Source organism: Amaranthus tricolor, chromosome 15 (assembly GCF_026212465.1).
Source record: "Amaranthus tricolor cultivar Red isolate AtriRed21 chromosome 15, ASM2621246v1, whole genome shotgun sequence".
NCBI lineage: Eukaryota > Viridiplantae > Streptophyta > Magnoliopsida > Caryophyllales > Amaranthaceae > Amaranthus > Amaranthus tricolor.
Window position 1 is genome coordinate 17,808,494 of NC_080061.1, and position 20,932 is coordinate 17,829,425.

The following is a 20,932-nucleotide window of genomic DNA, read 5'->3' on the forward strand; positions in this document are numbered from 1 at the left end:
TAGAACAGTTCAGATTAATCAATTGAGTTTTTCTTCAAGTAATTGTTGTCTCAATTACTCTCCTGCGAGGGTCCTTTGTGAGTGAAAGCAAAGTGAGTTTCCAGGTTTATTCCACAAAGATTGAACGAGTACCTTTCAATTAGTGTGTGAGGACGAGGGCAATCAATTCAGTGCGGGTTATTTGTCTCTATCCACGGCATTAGGACCACTTCTTGAAGTTGTTCTGGCCAACCTCCTATTTGTTAATCAAAACAGAAGGTGTATGTGCTTGTGTCATTTTGTTTCAACCGGTTTTGATAGTGATTCTTGGTAGAGTTTTTTGTGTTCTTGGAACATTCAATCCTATACTCGCATCAATATGTGTGTGTGTGTGTGTGTGTGCGTGCGTGTGTGTGTGTGTGTGTACACACACACACACACACATATATATATATGACTTTGAGTGGTTTTTTAGGACTTTTTTACATTGTATCGGGAATGTATTCCAACATATTTGATAACTGATCAAGACCCTGCGATGAAAATTGCGATTAAAAAGGTATTTCCAAACACAATACACAAACTTTGCATGTGGCACATCATGAGTAAAGTTACTGATAAAGTCTGACCGGAATTGAACATAAATGAGGATTTTTTGAAAGAATCAAATGGGTGTGTGTGGAATATTGATCAAGAAGAAAGTGAATTTGAGGAAAAATGGGAGGGAATTATGACCAAATATAATCTTCAAACAGATAAATGGTTTAGTAGTATATTTAGTATACGAGATCAATGGATACCCGCATATTTTAGGTTTATCCCATTGGGGGGATTTTGAGAACTACATCCCAATCGGAAAGTGTTAATAGTTTCTTCAACCATCTTTCAAACCCTCACATAACACTTATTGAATTTTATATGAGTTATGAAAGTGCAATGGATGCATAGAGGTACAAACTAGATAAGCTCAATGCTGAATCATTTCACATAAATCCACAATATAAAACACCATCGCCGATTGAAAAAAATGCCGGTGAAGTCTATACTAGAACAATTTTTTTCTTTTTCAATATGAAGTTTATAAGTCTTGTTTCGAAACTTATATTCAAAATATTGAAAAGATTGAAAGTTTGGAAAGTATAACTGTTTTGGACTCAACAGTAAGTAAGATGTACAAGGTGAAATTTATTCTGGAAAGTTCAATTGATGAGTTGAAGGAGGATTATGATTGCAAGTTATTTAAACGGATAGGAATATTATGTTCCCATGCGATTTGTGTTATGAGTGCAAGACAAATAACACAAATACCAAAGCAATATATTTTAGATCGTTGGACAAAGCTAGCATTAAAGAAGCCTATTTTTGATTTGCATGGGAATCTGATTGAGGAGAGCAAAAAGTGTAACAACATGGGGAAGTTGTTAGGGTAGTGTGAAATTTTCAATTGTGTAGGTTTAGCTCAAAGGAGTGAGAGTGATTTACAATCACTTTTACAAAACCTAAAGGAAATTAGTAGAAAATTGGAGGAAAGTGATGATGTGAGGGTGGAAATTACTAAAGAGCAACAAATCAAATTATTAGTAGGCACAAGTTCATCTTCGACAATGGAAATCCAAAACCCAATCCAATCAAAGAACAAAGGAAAAAGGCAAAGAATAATAGGGGAAAAAGAAAAAACTATTGAGCAAAGCAAGAAGCACAAAAGAAAGTGCAAAACTTGTGGTAAATTTGATTATCACGATAGTCGAAATTGCCCATCAACAAAAGATACCCCACTTAAGGTATGTAAAATATAATTTGCTTATATTTTATTGTATCCTCATTAATAATTTGATTATGTAAAAGAAAGTGCAAAATTTTTGTTATGTAGAAAAGTTGATGCTGAAAAACAGATTCTGAAGATGAAGAGATTATTAAGATGACTATTTATTTAGTAGTTTGAAAGTTTTGAACATACTATTCTGTTGTAATTTGATACTATGTTATGACAAAAGATTACTATGACTATGTATAGTTACTGTCTTCTTTTTGTAATTTTGAAAAAACTTTGCTATAAATGTTAATGCTACTATGTTCTTAGAAAAAGATACTATGTTATAACTAAAGGTTACTATGACTATGGATAGTTAACGTCTTCTTTTTGTAATTTTGAAAAAGCTTTGCTGTAAATGTTAATGCTACTATGTTCTTAGAAAAAGATACTATGTTATAACTAAAGGTTACTATGACTATGTATAGTTACTGTCTTCTTTTTGTAATTTTGAAAAAACTTTGCTGTAAATATTAATGCTACTATGTTCTTAGAAAATGATTCTAAGCCATAAAAGTTTTTAACAATAGCACCATAACTGTTCATTACATAACAAAAGTAACTACAGTAATTAGATTATCTAGTAATGTTTTTTCAACCTTCCATCAAACTTTACAACTTCATCTTTCTAGAACTAAAATCCAATGATACAAACTTTACCAAATGTTTCATACGAACTAAAATCAAACCCATTTTTCATACCAAGTAAAAACTTCACAACTTCATCTTTCTACAACTAAAAACTTCACAGTAGTGAATCTTTGTTCTTCTGATAGAAACTTGTTTGGCAATGGATCGTCTTTTATCCTTAAAATTGGACACCTCTTCTAAAACTTTAGATCTTTATTTGTTAAAATCAGATGACACCAAAGATCCAGCAATCTTAGCTCTCGCAACTTGTCTCGATGGAGGCTACATAAGAAGAAAATACATTTAATTAGAATGTTTTAATTAGAATGTCATTTAAAATACATTTAAAGGTAATATTAAGAAGATAATCGTAACTGCATTCAATATCGGACACTGGAAATCAACTGTTCCCTTAAAAAACAGCATGCTCATCATCATGAATACATCGCTTTCAATGTTAGTCCTAGCAGTCGTTTTCCAATCAGTAGAACTCGTTCCATTTTCCATAGAGGAATAACATTAGTATGTTGCATTTTATCATCAAAAATTGTTGACAGCAAATCTTTCTACAAAAGATTCATTTAAATATTTATTAATAAAAATTTCATATGCTTAGCAACATAGGCAAAGGTTTTTAAGAAAATAAAATGTTACACATACCATAGTGTCACCTAGCTTTCTAATATGTTGTTCCGAAATAGAGGTATGATTCACATTGTCAATCCATTGAACTATTCTTAACTTCATATTCAAAAGAAGTAAGAAGTACTGACTACCCTTAAGTATCGGAACAACAATCTGTATATTATATATCACTGAATCAATAAAATATCTAAAAAATAGTAACTATAAAAGTACTGACTACTACCTTTTAGTAACTATAATAACTAAAATAGTGACTATATAAGTCAATCAATCATAAAAAAATATCTTACCAGATCAAACTTAGACAAAACAACTTTATTGAAATCCACCCATTCGACCCAAGATTCATAAACTGTATCTATTTGTTGAGAACCGCTATTATTATGAAATTCCAACAAAGCAAACTATAAAAATAAACAATGAAATAAGTAAAAATAATTCAAAATCAATCAGTAATGGCAATAAAAGTTAATTTAGAATAAAAGTGACAAAAAACTTACACTAGAACTAGCACTAAAAAAGAACTTTTTTGGAAGATTCTTTATTCTTTTTATTTTCATTTAGTAATAGGTACCAACAATCCACAACACTAACATGATTTAACTTTGAGGGATCCCCTAGAGTATAAAACTCTTCCCTTTGAATTCTCAAATAATCTTCATAATTCACAATCAATTCACTGTCAAATAAAGAATAAAATAAAAAAAACATGAATTAGAAAAACAAAAAAATAAAAAACTCACCTATTGTCAAAACATTAATCAAAAACAAAACAATAGTCAACTTATTCTTGAACCAACGAACCAAGAGTTCTCATATATTTTTTGTTCGATTTCATCAGATGTGAAACATAGGTAAATTTATCAATCACGCCTCTAAAAGGAATTGAATACTTTGCCCTACCGTGTATCGACACATTCTCAAAACCATGGCTTTCAAAAACAATGACATTATTTGCCACATCATTAACAACCTGCTCAACAACTTTATCCAATTCAACATCTCCAAGTACATCATCTTCAAATATCTCGTCTAAAAAAACATCCCCCAATACATCAGCCACAAAGTCAGCACCCTCATTCACTTGTACATTACCTTCATCGGCAACAATACCCTCATTCACCGAATAGAGGTGACCCATTTAACCGTGTCAATAATCTCATCAATTGTACTCAACACGGTAGGATTCATAAAAAAAACTTTAGGTTTGTGAAAAAGGTGTAGATGAGGTTGAAGGAACATCATGTTGAAGGACAGGAGGAGAAGACAGTGAACGTTTTTGTTCTAACAAAAATTTAATTTTCTCCATGTAAAACCCAAACACAACTTCAGTGTCCCTCCTCATAAGCAAAAGCAGCTCTTATATTTCCTACAAAAAAGATATAAGAAGTCAATATAAGTTACAATGTTGTTCAAAAGAAAGTCACTATGTTGAAAAAGAAGTAACTATGATATATTATTTGATTATAAGAAAAAATATAAAAGATAGAAATAAGAAGGGAACATAAAAAAGTAAGATTATACTTACATCCCCTGCCAATCGACGTATATCAGAATTTCGCATTGCATTCAAAGGCAACTGAAATTCAATTTTCTCATCATTTTGCGGTGGTTGATCTCTGAAGGGTTCTTCATTTAGACTTGGATGTTCAATATCAATGTGGTTCACCTTTACCCCCACAGCTTGACCACTCTCAAAAACCATCGACTCACTAATAGGATATGTGCTCAAAATAATAACATTACCAAAATCATTAGCGGATACTTCCTCCTTAATTCTTTTGGATACATCCTTATTAGTCCAGTACAGATAAGAGGTAAAGAGGATGCCACGGAGATATTCTTAAACTTCAAACGACGGAAATATATAATTTCTAGCAAAACAATGCATCCACAAAAGAATTGAAACTTTCCTTTTCGATATCTAACTACAGAATCACAAAAATGATCCAGAACATACTTCCACCAATTAAATGTATTAATCTTATCCAGATCAACTATAGACTTCACAATCTTAAGATCAATCGTTCTGTTTTGGGTAGCGGCTAAAAAAGAAGAAATACCATGCAAAACAAAAAGCTGCATGAACTCATCTCCACTATCAGTCATCCTAGGGATCATACGTTCAAGCAATTCTAAAGGAATTGCCGCATTCGTATCTTCAAAACCAAAAAAAGATCTAAATTGTTGTTTCAAAGGGAAATCATGATTAAATTTGTTAGCACACCTTGAAACTATTTCTACATCTTTGTTTGGGTTCAAAGGTAGGCAAAACACATCATATACATCGTGTTCAGAAATTGAAAAGCACTTCAAAGAGTCTATGAAAAACATGCAACTACCTGGATCACAACAATCAACAAGCCAACCAAATGAAGTTGGATTTCTACATAACTTCAAACGAAGAAGGCCCCCAAAACCAATTTCTCTTATTGAATTTTTTTGTTTCTCAGTGAACCCCTTCATCAATTTGACCAATTGAAAAGGAATACTTTTCGTTTGAAATGTAGATTTCAACCTCTCAACAATAAGAAAATTATACAATGTTCAAAACTACACATATAAACAAAACATCATTATACCAAGTCTAAAAGTTAAAATATATTCAAGAATCAAGTTACTATAACACATATAAATAACAAACTGAAAAATTACTGTGTTCTAATTAGAGGATACTAATCAAGTAGAGTTACTAAAAAATTCAATAAGAAATTAAAACAACACTATATTGAATAACAAGATACTATGATACAAATAAAAAATACTATGAGTATTTAATAACCTTTTAGCCTCTTGTTATCCAATTGCATTATCCTGCCCTCTTCTCTTTCTTGAGCTCCCAAGATAGCCACCCCTTGTTCTTGCCATACTGTAAAAAGACTATTATCAACAAAAGAACAATTGAAAGACTATTATCAAGACAGCAAAATAAAAACAACAAAATGAAAGACTATTATCAACTCTCATACAAATGTGCACTTTAATACACACAAAATGAAGGTTTATCACAGACATATTGATAATTGATAATATATCCACACAAAGAAAACATTCCAACCAATAGAATTTATCCAGATCATATAGCATAAAAACGCAATACTTGATAATTTAATCATTTGTATTTCACATGACATTGCCTATAATTGATATTAATCGCAGAAAAAAACCCAATGAAAAACCCTAAAAATCAAATACCAGAATAATACACAAATAAAAACTAAAAATCGAAGAATAAACCCTAAAAACACATGAATAATCGAAGAATGATCTTCAAAGAACCTAAAAACTCAAAAAAAAACGCAATAGTCACATACCAGACCAATAATCGAAGAACATAAAAGCTTCGAAGAACAAAAGACAGAGTAACCTTGAAATTGTACACTTAAAAATCAATGACCAACTAGTAAACACAAAAAATCGCTGAATAAACCCTAAAAACACAAAATAATCGAAGAATGAAGCTTAAAAAAACCTAAAAACTCAATAATAATAATAATAATAATAATAATAATAATAATAATAATAATAATAATAATAATAATAATAATAATAATAATAATAATAATCACACACGAGATCACTAATGGATGAATCTAAAAGCTTCCAAGAATAAAACGCAGAGTAGCCTTGAAGTTGTGACGAAGATCAAGCGCAGAAACCGCAGAGGAAACCGAAGAGGAAAATGTAAAATTGATGATCAAGAAACTGTGACAATGAAAATCGCATGAGAGAGAGAGAGAGAAAAGGAAATCGCATGAGAGAGAAGAAAATAAAGTGAACCGCGTGGGTAAACCGGTTTTATATTAAAATAAACTAAAAAACCGGTTAAAAACGGGCATGAATCGCATGCAAGGATCAAACTCATCCTAACCATTGATCTTTAATCTGGACGGATGAAATTACTTCTTACCCTTCTCATTTTGAGATCCCTTCTCATTCGATCCTAAATCTATATATATATATATATATATATATATATATATATATATATATATATATATATATATATATATATATATATATATATATATATATATATATATATATATATATATATATATATATATATATATATATATATATATATATATATATATATATATATATATATATATATATATATATATATATATATAACAATACTTGAATTAAACTCAAAATTATAGTGAATACTTGAATATATCAACAATAATGTCAAACAACACATCTTGTATGATGCCATCTCAGCATGAGATGGGTTCATATAATTAGCCTATTTCTTTTTTCATTACTTTAAAAATATAAATAATCACTACAAAAAACTATTAAATTGGCGACACACATTATCGTCGCCATTTCATAGCTAAATGGTCAAAAAGTTGCCTTGGCGACGGGACGGCAACAGGGTTCGTGGTGGTCGCCTTTTCGTTCGTCGCTAACACCAAAATGGACGCCATATCCTCGCCATTTTTTAAAGAAAAGTTGGCGACCAAGATGCTACGAGCTGTCCATCGCCAAAAACTGACGACCAAAAGGCGACGAATATTCCGTCGCCAAGAACGTGTCTGACATGGCGACAACAATCTCCTCGCCAGCGTTCTCGCCAGGCCTGGCGACCAATCCGCGACCAAATGCCTCGTCGCCATTATGGCGACCACCTTGTGATAGCCCTTTCGTCGCCTACTGCTAGCGACAACATTTTTATGCTTTTTGGTCGCCGTGTATATTTATGTGTATATATATATATATATATATATATATATATATATATATATATATATATATATATATATATATATATATATATATATATATATATATATATATATATATATATATACATATATATATATATATACATATATATATATATACATATATATATATATATACATATATATATATATATATATATATATATATATATATATATATATATATATATATATATATATATATCTATATATATATTATATTTATATATATTTTGTATTAGTTATAATATTAAGATAAAAATATAAACAAAAAAAACAAATAAATTAAAATAAAAGAGCTGGAAATATTATATATAAAACTAAAATTTATTTACAAAGTCACAAAAATTACATTGATTTTATCATTCATTTGGAGGAGGTAGAGGAGGGGGTTGATTCAAATTGAAATGCGATTCAATGAATTTCAAAAAGAGTTCTCGTTCTCCTGTTATTTGTTCAGTCAGCCTTTGATGAGTCTCATAGGCTGTCTGAACATGTCCTCTTCGTATCGTTTCCCATAATTGATTATTGAACTCCATTTGTCGGGCTTCTAAATCCGCAAACCTTTGTTGTATAATGGCATCATAATCAGGTTGTGCAGGCTGAGAAGACGGAATATCCGTTGGCTCAGGAGGATAAATAATTTGAGAGGCGGACCCAACCCCAAATACCTCTTTGCTTTTTTTGTTTTTTTTCTTCGACCCGCTTTCTACATTTTTTACAGCATCCAACCAATTTTGACTTGGGTCGCGAGTTGGATGCTCCTCCATCAAAGAAAGATATTGATCCTTCAATAAAACAAAAAAATCAATTATCGATAAACAAAATATTAATTCATACTAAAAATAAATAAATAAACAAGTTTAATAGATTATTACGTTAACTTTTTGTGACTTGCTATTCGTCCATTGGGAACAATCCCCTGTTTCATTGTCAAAGACCCAATGTGTTTGTGTAAATATTTCGTAAGCTGTGGGTCTTTGACCTTTTGATTGTTCCTGAAATATTAAATAAAAAACCACTTAAAATTAAACAAAAGATAATAAAAAATTTCAATATAATACTACTTAATTAATTAAATACTCACCAAATCCCGCATTGTTCTAGCGTGCGGGATTGAGCCACCTATATGGGTGGCTTCAGCTTTATCTTTTCCTCCACGTCTATTGGAGGAATTCCTAGCCGAAACGGCTTTATTATCTGGGCGTTCCCAATCAGCCTTCCATCGCGCCCAGGTCTCATTATCGATGGAAGGAGGTTTAAATTCAGGCTTGCTTTTCAACGTCCTGCGCCATTTGAAAAGCATATCCGCATAGCGCTTTGCGGCTTTTTCCTCCCATGACCTTCGAACGAAATGTTCGAGGCGAGGGTCCCATTTGTATTGTTTCTAAATACATAAATATTTCATCAAATAAAATACTTAAAATAATTTATATATAAAAAAGTCTAAAAATAAACAACAAAATAATAATTTTACCTTATATTCATTAAAATAAAAATCTTTGGTGGGTTTGGTCACACCCTTCCAACTACTACCTTCGACATCTTGCCTATAATTAAAGGTAGCCCTTATTTTGGATGCAATGGTGTTCCCGGATATCGGATTAAATCTTACAATAATTAACAAAATTAGTTTATAATGAAATTTTAATATTGAAAAAATATTAATGATAATAAGATGATAAAAACATTTACTTGTTTATTGTTGGTAGCCATGGAAGATTCGGACGAGGATCGTCTCCATCGTCCTCTTCCATATTATGTATGGAATCACTTGAAGTATTTTCACTACTCCCATGAACTGGGTTATTGTTGTCTTCGTCGCTATTGTTGTCGTTGCTAGTCGACAAATTATTCAAGAAATAGTTGCTAGCCCAATCATTAGGGTCGCTGCTCATTTTGCCTATAATATTTATTTCAAACCCTAATATTATTTTCAACTAAAATCAATCTTATCTATACCAGAAAATGTCCCAATTTTATCTACATAATGAATTATTTCATCCCAAACTAAACATTACTACGTATACTATTAAAGTAATTCGAAAATTACATTTAAAAATAAAAAAAAAAACTGTTTTAATTAACATTAGACATGCTCAAAAAATCGAAAATATAAAAAAAATAAAAAAATTTCAAAACTAGATAATAACATCATATTAAAAATAAATTACTCTGTAATTCCATAGTTACATTCTAAATAAAAGAAATGTAGAAAAATATAACATAAAACATGCTCAAAGTATACCATAATTCATAATTCGAAAATATAAATTACTCCGAAATTCAAAAAATGCATAAAAATAACATTAAATATGCTCAACTTATACCATAATTCGAAAATGTTAAAAACATACAATAAATGACGAAACAAAATAATAACATTAAACATGCTCAAAATATACCATAATCCGAAATTTAAAAAAAAAACATACATAATTCAACATAAACATCATGAAATAACAAGAAAAAACATGTTGAAGATGACAATGTACTCCATAGCTCGAAATCAAACAATAAAAAAAATCATTCAAATATAATTTATTATCATAATAATCAAGAACATTGAAAAAATTAAAAAAAATAAACAATAAACACTAACCTTTTAATAAGAAGATCAGATTTTTAGAGTTGAAGATGAGTAGTAACCACCAAATGATGAGAATGAATTAAGAGAGAAAAGAAAATTAATAGAGAATGAGATTAATGGAGGAAAAGAAAATTTAAAGGTGAAGTATAAGGAATTGAAAATGAAGAAGTATGGAAAATGAGGATGGAGTCCTAGGAAATGAGGAAAAGAAAATTTAAAGGTGAAGTATAAGGAATTGAAAATGAAGAAGTATGGAAAATGAAGAAGTACGGAAAATGAGGATGGAGTCGTAGGAAATGAGGAATTAGGGCTATTCATCTGAAGTTGGCGACCACCAATGACAAGACTAAACAGGTTTACTTTTCAGTATGGCGATGAGCAAGTGGTCGCTGGTTGGTCGCTGACTGCAATGACAAGACCAGGCAATTTGACTTTTCAGCCTGGCGACCGGCATCTTGGACGCTGGTTCGTCGCCATTACCTCATTAATGAAAACGTTGCGTGCTGCAGTGGGGAAAAATCGGTTGTAGGTACTACTACTCTACTATCAATAATAATAATAATAATTATTATTATTATTACCGTTATTATTATATTATATTATTATTATTATTATTATCAATATCATTATTATTATTATTATTAATATCATTACAGTTATTATTATTATTAGTATGATTAATATTAATATTATTATTATTATTATTATTATTATTATTATCAATATTATCATTATTATTATTATTATTATTATTATTATTATTATTATTATTATTATTATTATTATTATTATTATTATTATTATTATTATCAATATCATTATTATTATTATTATTATTATTATTATTATTATTATTATTATTATTATTATCATTAAAGTTATTATTATTATTAGTATTATTATTATTAATATTATTATTATTATTATTATTAGTATTATTATTAATATTATTATTATTATTATAATTATTATTATTATTATTATTATTATTATTATTATTATTATTATTATTATTATAAAGAATAAATAATTAGATTAATGGATGAGAAATTTTGGAGCTGTAGTCAAAGAAAAAACGAAGAAGTATAGAAAATGAAGATAAATGAGAACGTAAGGCAAAATAACTGGTTTTTTCAGCGGGAACTGGCGACCACCTGGCTAGTCGCTGTTTGGTCGCTAACTGCACTGAAATGACAATGCATAATGACTTTTTCAGAATGGCGACCGGCATCTTGGACGCTGGTTCGTCGCCATTACTTCGGTAATGAAAACCTTTGCGTGCTGCAGTGGGGAAAAAATCGGCTATGTACTACTACTCTACTATCAATAATAATATTATTATTATTATTATTAACGTTATTATTATTTTATATTATTATTATTATTATTATTATTATCAATATCATTATTATTATTATTATTAATATCATTACAGTTATTATTATAATTAGTATTATTAATATTAATATAATTATTATTATTATAATAATAATTATTATTATTATTTTTATTATTGTTTTTTGTTTATTATTAGTGAAATCAATATATATATATATATATATATATATATATATATATATATATATATATATATATATATATATATATATATATATATATTATTGTTGTTGTTATTATTATTATTACTATAAAATATTAATAATTCGGAGGAATATAATAAAATTTTAATAAATTTCACAAAATATTAAATAATTACATATAAATAATTAAATTAATCTTCATCACTAAAATAGTCGTCGTTCTCGATATCTTCAGTTTCGAATTCTTCGTTTTCTGACAGTACAAGATCCACATCTTCTTCAGTATCTTCATCATTATCATGCACCTGTTGAACAATTTCGCCAGATGGATCAAGAAGCGGTGTTTGGAAAACATCTTCTTCAATTTCAATATGGTCCCTATTTTCTTCTTGGAAAGCAGCATCTTTGGATTCCTGTTCTATTTCTTTGTCAAATTTATTTTGTTTGACTTTGCAAACCGCTCTCCAATCTTTTAAATTTTGTCTTGTACTCGGATATGGAAGATAATATACTTGACATGCTTGACTTGCCAACACAAATGGATCATATAAACGATACGAGCGACCCTAATGTATGTCAACTAACTTATATATCGTTTACGAATTTTTGTTCCGTGGCTATTTCCAGTAGTAGTTGGGTCATACCAATGACATTTGAACAACGTCACTCTTTTGATAGGTATCCTCGGGTATTCAACCTCAACAGTTTCAAGCAGTTGCCCGTAAAAATCTTCTTCGTCCCTACTGTTGTCAGCAGCTTTGACGCACACTCCACTATTGTCTGTAGATTTATTTGATGCATGAAGTACTGTATGGAATCTATATCCGTTTGTGTAACAGACATTGTAGCTCCGAGCATGTTTAAGTGGTCCTTCAGCCATCTGCTTTAAAATGTCACTGTTCACTCGGCTATCGAATGATCCTTGTCTTGCCTGTCAGATTAATGAAAATAACTCTATGAATTTAATTAATGTAATGCCGACAAACATAATAATTAACATATAATATGAACAACATACTGCTGTTCTGAACGCATTTGTAAAATTCTCTTGCACAAATGCTTCAATCCTCTGACTTGACCAATTTGGTTGATGTCTTTGAATTGAAGTTTTGAGCTCAGATACGAATACATCGACCTCTAGACAGTTCATTAGCACGTATCTATGTGCAATCTCGTAATCTCTTTCATCCAAAACATACGCTTTTCCTTTTCCATGAAACCTTATTGGATGACTAAAGATTGTGAATACACCAGTGACAATATTGTTGTAACTTCCATCATCATTCCTAGAAAGGTCTCTGACCCTGCATCGCACATCTGGCTCAAAATAATGGGAAACAAAATGTGATGCTTCCTCGGTTAAATATGCGTTGCATATCGACGCTTCAACATGAGCTTTATTTTTCACATTCAGTTTCAAATGTCTAAGGTACCTGTATGGAAAAATTAGTTCACCAGTAGAATAATGAAAAAATCAATTACATATGATTTATTTACCTCTCAAACGGATACATCCATCTGTATTGGACTGGTCCTGCAATCCTAGCCTCATATGCCAAATGGATAGCAAGGTGTTCCATACTATCAAAGAATGTAGGCGGAAATATAGTCTCTAGTTTGCAGATGATAACCGGAATATCTACTTCCATCTTCCTCAAATCCTCCACACATAGCTTTGTGGTTGTCAAACTTCGAAAATATAAGCTCAACTCGGTAAGAGCTTCCCCAATCTTTACCGGTAGCAATTCTCTGAATGCAATTGGAATGAAGCGTTGCATGAAAACATGACAGTCGTGACTTTTCATGCCGAACAATTGATGCTTGGCCATGTCAATATTCCTTGCCATATTGGAGACATAACCATCGGGAAATCTAATACTCTTCAACCATTGAAGCAAGGCACGTATCTGTTGTTCATTTAATGTATAGGAAGCTTTAGGAATAGACGTACCTGTATATAATCATAATAAGATGTTATACGAATTATTATTAATTATTAATTATATAAAGGTTTGAGTGTACACGTACCTATAGGATGCAATTCTGAACGTATACCAAGTTCACGCAGATCGTGTCTACCCTTGATGTGATCCTTTGTTTTACTTGGCACACACAACAAAGTGTTGAAAATGTTATCAAAAACATTCTTCTCTATGTGCATAACATCCAAATTATGTCGAATGATGTTAGTTTTCCAATATGGCAAATCCCAACATACGCTCTTCTTCTTCCATCCAGCTGAGTACTTACTAACCTCTTTATTATGTTCCGGTGCATCTTCTTCATAGACTCTCAAAAAACCAAACTGGTCTAACTCATCAAGTAATTCATGTCCAGTCCGAATAACAGGCGGATCCCTTTTCTCAACAACGCCTGATCTGAAATTTATTCTATTTCTCCTATAGGGATGACTTCTATCTAAAAACCTTCTATGACAATCAAACCAACACATCTTCTTGCTATGCGTAAGGTAGAAGGCTTGTGAATCATCCATGCAGTAAGGGCAAGCATATCGGCCCGCAGTACTCCACCCGGACAACATCAAATAAGCCGGAAAGTCATTGATCGTCCACATTAAAGCTGCTCGCAGTTGGAAATTCTCCTTTCTTGACACATCAAATGTATAAATACCCTCCTCCCACAACATATTCAGCTCTTGTATTAGTGGTTGAAGATATAAGTCAATGTTGTGCTTTGGATTACTCCGCCCAGGGACAATCACGGTCAAGAACATATACGGCTTCTTCATGCACATCCATTGCGGAAGATTGTATGGTGTGACAATGACAGGCCACGATGAATAGTTGACCCTAACTTCCAAAGGGGTTAAAACCATCTGTACACAGACCCAACCGCACGTTTCGAGTCTCCAATGCAAAGTCTGGATGCATGTCATTAAATGTCAACCACGCTTCAGCATCGGACGGATGTATCATCTCTCCATCCTTGGTGCGGTGCTCTGCATGCCACCTCATATGCCTAGCTGTTGCCTCTGAAGCATACAATCTTTGTAATTTAGGGCCCAGGGGGAAATGATGAAATTGTTTCCGCGAAACCTTATCACCCTTACTATTTCTTCTCCATCTAGAAGTTTCACAAATATAACAGCAAGTTGCATTCGCATTATTCCCCCAATATATCAAACATCCGTTAGGACAACAATCTATCTTCTCAACGGGTAATCCAAGGGCAGCTATTTGTTTTTTCGTTTCGTAGAAGTTGTTTACCATCGTATTCTCTTCTGGTAACACTTCATTCACAATACCACAAATATCGTCGTAACACCTCTCAGTGAGACGATGGTCTGTCTTGAGGTTTGTAAGTCGACCAATAATAGACATCTTGGTGTGATTTTTACAACCTTCATATAAAGGACTATTTACAGAATTTAACATTTCAAAGAACTGTTGACACTGTGGGTTTGGATATTCGTCAACGTGTACCGGTGGTTCATTATCTACTGACGTTACATTATACTGTGAGGGAAGAAAGTGATGGTAATTGTCTGGAAACACACTAGCTACTGCATCATGCACCATCTGTGAGTATGGATTTGGGTTGTTTGACGATTGCTCTCCGACTTCCGCTACAACATCAGATGTTGTTCCTATCTCTGTGTTCTGATGATATTCCCACTCATAGTAATTTTCAACAAACCCCCTTCTCATTAGATGTTCTCTTATTTCATCTGGTTCCTTATAACAACAATTTTTACACTTTTTATAAGGACATCTAATCTCAGAACTCATGCTTTGTGTACGAGCAAATTCAAAAAACTCTTCCAACCCTCTCATAAATCTTAAACTAAACTTTCTATTTTTTCGTCGGTTGTACATCCAACTTCTTTCTTGCCTAGAAATCATTTTTAACACCTAAATATAATATAATAATATAATTATTCAACTGATCAATAAAGTAAGTTAATGACAATAACAATATATAATAATAATAATAATATAATTATTCTAATAAAAATTATTAAAGCAAACTAATGTCAATAAAATTAAAATATAAAATAATAAAAAATATAAAAAACTCAAGTAAATAACAATAGAAATTAAATAATAAAATTAAATCAAGTAAATATAAAACTCAAGTAAATAACAAAGGAAATAAAATATGTACTAATTAAATAATAAAATTAAATCAAATTAATGACAATAGAAACTAAATATAAATAACAAAAATAAATAAAAATAACTCATATAAAGAGAAAAAACAAAAAACTCACTAACCTCTTCTAATTCTTTAGCTTCCAAAATATACAATGCAAAACAATTCGCAGCTTATTTATAGAACATATGGCGACAACACGGCGATTACAAACCCATCGCCAATTTTGAATTCAAATTCAAAAACATGGCGACCAAAGGGCTACCAAAAAACTGTAGCCTACATTTAAAAAAAAATAAAACCAAAAATAAAACCAAACATGGCGACCAAGTGGCGACAAACAGCACCCGTCGCCATGCATCAAAATAAAAATAAAAAAATTCCGTCTTTCTTGGCGATGAAATGCCAACAGGATAGTCCGTCGCCATGTAGTAAAATAAAAAAAAAAAAAAAAATGGCTAAACTTTTTTCTTGGCGACCAACAGGCGACGACCTTTCCCGTCGCCATATTACTTTTTGCTTTCGCGGCCAACTTTTTTCTCGCTTTGCCGTCGCCATGGGTGACGAACGCTTCCCCTCGCTATTTTTCCATCGCTAAATCAGTTGTTTTTTATAGTGAATCATTTTAACACATCAAATGTATATATTTGAGATGGTCTCACCATAAAATCGTCTCATTTTAAACTTTTTTGAATATTAAATTAAAATTACTGTAAAGCATCGAAAATAAATTTTAATCCCCTAAAGAATGAATTAATAATAGGCCACAAGCAATTAAAAGCAAATCGCCCAAAACCCAATAAGAGAAATTGAACCCAAGAAGAGTAAACAATTCCACCCACAAAAAAGAGAATCAGATAATTAGTACATCTAATCTCAAGAACAATCCCTAAAAAAATGTATTTGAGTGGTCTCCTTGGGAGTACCAATGGTATTAACAATGTGTTAAAAAAAAGATACAACTGTATTTATATGGAATAATCCATAATAAGCGACAGGATGAGTTGGATCTCAAACCTAGCGGCCGACGACCTGCTTCGGATCTTGAAAAACTCATCTCCGATCAGTTAATAATACACCCAACTCAAATCAAAATAAAATTCAACTCTAGACACAAAAAGAACCATATTCCAAAAGTTTTCCATAACCGTGGAGAGCAGTAGTAAATAAAAAAAAAAAAGTACTTAATTTATTATGTCGAATTAGAAGAAAAATATACTAAGCTTTCTTAATTCCATTGCGCAAGAAAAATTTAAAGAATGAAAGCAATTAAATCTTTCAGATTAATACATAAACTCTGTAGTGCGATCCGTTCTCACGTTTAATTCATAACTACTATACATATTTAAGGCCACAATCTATTAAGCATTTAAGCTCAAACTCTTTAAATTTAATTAGATCATGGGGCGTAAAAACAGTTTTAATTAACTATTGCGATCATGGCGTTTTCAGGGTGGTGCTCCATGATACGAGCAAAGTTGTGGAGTTGAAACATCATGAGGTTTCGAAGTGATGTGAGGGGGCCATAAAATTGGTGGGGTTATTGGTGGTTTCGAGTTGGTACAAGGGAGTCGAAAGAGGGGGATGTGGTGGGGATGGAAAGGTCTTTCGTTTTATTTATTTTCATTTTTTATTAAAAAAGAATATAATACTACTACGTTTGAGATAAAAGGTCTTTTGGTTCCTTTTAGAGTAAAGAACCCTCAAAGTTTTAACTTTTAGATGATTTCTCCAAGTACAGTTCTTTATTCACATACATCCTTAAATTGTTCTCCCTCCATTTTATAAAGAAGTTTTTATTTATCATTTAAAAGTGTTTCATTTGTTGTTCTTATAAAGATACTTTATATCTATATCACAAATTTTGAATAAAAATAACATTTCATTATTCATCCTCATTTCGATATTTTAATAATGATTATGTTCTCATATATTTTCCATTTTATTTTAACATTTTTATATTTCTTGTGGTCTCTACATGTTTTCTATTATCTTTATATAGCTATTTTTTATTAGTTGTAGTCCTCTATTTTTTCCACGAACTTTCTTTTAATATTTTTTAATATTTATAATTCCCGCTTTTTCTCCATCAAATTTTTGATAATTCCTGTGAGAGACGCTTGTGCGAACTTCATTAAAAAAACAGTTGAAGTAATTTTTAAAATTAAATTTTAATTATACACATAATGATAACCTTCAGACAGGGCCTATATATGCTACAAGAAGCGGCCAGATTTCATGTTAAGAGCAAGGGCATCTAAAGCTAATTTAATTACTTCATTACTAAAGTTAGTGTCTTTCCCCTCTCATCGATTTTTAGGCAAACAATTGATCCGCCCTCATTCTTCCCCTTCCCCCTCTCCCACAAAAAAAAGATTAAATAAATAAATAAATAAATAAAATGAAATAAAATAAATCAATTTTGATTCTTTTAATTAACCACATGAGATAGTAAGAGCATCTTGAATCTACTTAATATACTATGAGAACCTTAGCCTACTCCGATCCTTAACTAATACTCCGGAGAGATATTATTAATTTTATCTATTTCTATTTTATTGTTTGGGAAAAAAGTTAAATTGGTTTCGTGATAATAATGCATAAATGGTTGCAGGTTGCAGGTAATCGTAGTCCATCAAGAAAATGTCCCATATTGTGTTTGGAGCACCAATCACCGATCAAACACTGAAGGCTGTGGCTAGGATTGAAGGCAAAGATGTAACTACCTTCACAGCTTTGGACAGATCCAGGTATACCATGACTACGAGGGGCGATGAAAAGAAGGAGAAGAAAGCAGACACGTATTTGGAGAAACTCCGATTTGCGGATAACGTTAATGGGGTGGAATGCCTTGTTTTTAACGCCATTGGAGGGCATTTGGTGTTGGATAGTTATCAAAACTGGGGCGGAAGCCTAGGCAGTGGGCCTTATCCGCTCACCATAGAAAATGGACAATTTGGTGCCTTCTTTCATGGAATGTTTGACGGTACAAAAGAAAGTTCAGGTGCTGTATGCTATACCGGAATCTATGATATCAGAACTAGTGGCGTAGGAGAATGGGTCATGGCCTGGAAATACACACCCGGAACCAAACCACCACTCCGGGTAATTACACACCCCGCCTCTTAACCCTTCATTTATTATTATGCCTGTCCATTTATATCCTTATTAATTAAAATATTGAATCATGCAATACTATAAAAGAACTCAATTCCACTTAGCAATTTAATCTATTTTTGTCTAATATAGCATATTTACATATAAAAATGTGATTATATGATATTTAAAAAATCTTATTACATTAATTATGATTGTAAGTATTAATGGTAATTTTTCAAAAAGATTTTAGTAGCTCAAAGCATACAATCATTCAATTATATAATACTATCAAAGAGATGAAATTTCTACAATACTATAATAGAACTGCAAAATTCCACGTAATAATTTATAAAGTTTTGTCAAATTAAGTATTTTTACAGGTTTGAATGTGATTTTGTGATATAAAAAAGATTTATTTCATTAATAATAATTTCACTAAAAATAAATCAGAAATTAACAGTGATTAAAGAATAATTTAATAATCCTAATGTTTCAAGTATTTGAAACGGATTAAGTTTTTTATATAGCTAGCAATACATAGCTTTTATAATACTTTTTTTGGATTTTAATAGTTGCTACAGTTTCTGTATCAACTACTATTCATCAATTGATCTTATTTGATATATATATATATATATATATATATATATATATATATATATATATATATATATATATATATATATATATATATATATATATATATATATATATTTCTCCATGTATAATGTAAAACATAGTCAAGAGGGATCTTGTTTGATTTGTCATGTGTTTTGATTTTATTGAGAATGAGTGAATTATTGGATTATATGGACCATAAGTTTATAAACTTGTCAATTTCTACACATTTTTCTTTTAAAAAACCATTTATTTCATAAAAATAGTTGTTTTTGACAGAATATATAACTAATAATTATTTATTCAATCAAGCAATAATTATGTTGTTATAAAAACTTATTTAAATTTTCATATAATTTTAGTAATAGTATAATTTGATAACTATAACATGCAATTGTTTCTTTTTTAAAATTTATATTTATAGATATTTTCATACTAACAAACTTCGTGGATTATACAAGTTTGTATACTTACTGTAGATGTAGATTTTAAATAGTAATTATTGGTTGGTGAAGATTTAAATTTTTTAATAAATGGAAAGTGTAGTAATATATCTATGGATGGCCTAGCTTTTATTTACAATATAGAAGTAACAAAAGAAATAAAAAGAAAATAATTAAACTGTGAGATATATTTATTACAGTTCATTGGGTATTTAATTTAAATTTGACCTACAGTGTCGTGCTGAAGCGAGGCAAAAAGCGTTGTATCGTGAGGGTACGAAAGGGGCTGAGGAGGCTTGGAAGAAATTGAAGAAGGATCTGGAAACAGGTTCTAATTACAAACATCATAACGATGGCATAATGTGCATTGTCGGTCACATTGGTTACGTCGACAAAGAAGGGAAAGAATTAGATGACCCTACAAGTGACACCGTCCCCAGAATTTCAGCGTCAATGTATCTTTACAATAACAATCCTTCTTCTTGATTTGCATGTAATCCATCATCCTTCATTCTATAATCTATCTTTATAGTAACACTTTTCCTTTTTTATTCATGTTGTCTAGCTAGTCTTAATAAAGGTCCATTCGACCATGTATCCGGCCTTTTATTTTCTCAATTTTTTATTGTTTTTTGTTTTAAAGCCATGTCGTTTCCTTTCAATGATGTTTGGAAAATTCTCATTGTTAAATAGCTTTTTTTTTTGTTTTTTGCCTATTTGTTATTTGACCC

General features: G+C 30.8%; 2 protein-coding genes across 2 annotated transcripts; one reads left to right on the forward strand and one right to left on the reverse strand.

The window, feature by feature from the left end:
* Positions 1-13,392: 13,392 nt before the first annotated feature.
* On the reverse strand, positions 13,393-15,797 carry LOC130801155 (uncharacterized). Its single transcript, XM_057664929.1, has 2 exons — positions 13,957-15,797; positions 13,393-13,879 (listed from the first exon to the last, which is right to left on the reverse strand). The coding sequence occupies exons 1-2, from the start codon at positions 14,822-14,824 to the stop codon at positions 13,422-13,424; spliced, it is 1,326 nt and encodes a 441-aa protein (XP_057520912.1). The 5' UTR covers positions 14,825-15,797; the 3' UTR covers positions 13,393-13,421.
* Positions 15,798-18,161: 2,364 nt separating this feature from the next.
* Positions 18,162-20,910, forward strand: LOC130801157 (23 kDa jasmonate-induced protein-like). The gene is made up of 3 exons (XM_057664930.1): positions 18,162-18,329; positions 18,656-19,146; positions 20,436-20,910. The coding sequence occupies exons 2-3, from the start codon at positions 18,685-18,687 to the stop codon at positions 20,685-20,687; spliced, it is 714 nt and encodes a 237-aa protein (XP_057520913.1). The 5' UTR covers positions 18,162-18,329; positions 18,656-18,684; the 3' UTR covers positions 20,688-20,910.
* Positions 20,911-20,932: the final 22 nt, after the last annotated feature.

What these genes read in the sequence shown, in the direction of transcription:
- LOC130801155 (XM_057664929.1), bottom strand. Translation starts at nt 14,824, where the DNA reads ATGACATGCATCCAGACTTTGCATTGGAGACTCGAAACGTGCGGTTGG. An exon ending in TTCAGAATTGCATCCTATAG is followed by an intron (nt 13,880 to 13,956) that starts GTACGTGTACAC and finishes GATTATATACAG; the next exon opens with GTACGTCTATTCCTAAAGCT.
- LOC130801157 (XM_057664930.1), top strand. Translation starts at nt 18,685, where the DNA reads ATGTCCCATATTGTGTTTGGAGCACCAATCACCGATCAAACACTGAAG. An exon ending in GAACCAAACCACCACTCCGG is followed by an intron (nt 19,147 to 20,435) that starts GTAATTACACAC and finishes TTTGACCTACAG; the next exon opens with TGTCGTGCTGAAGCGAGGCA.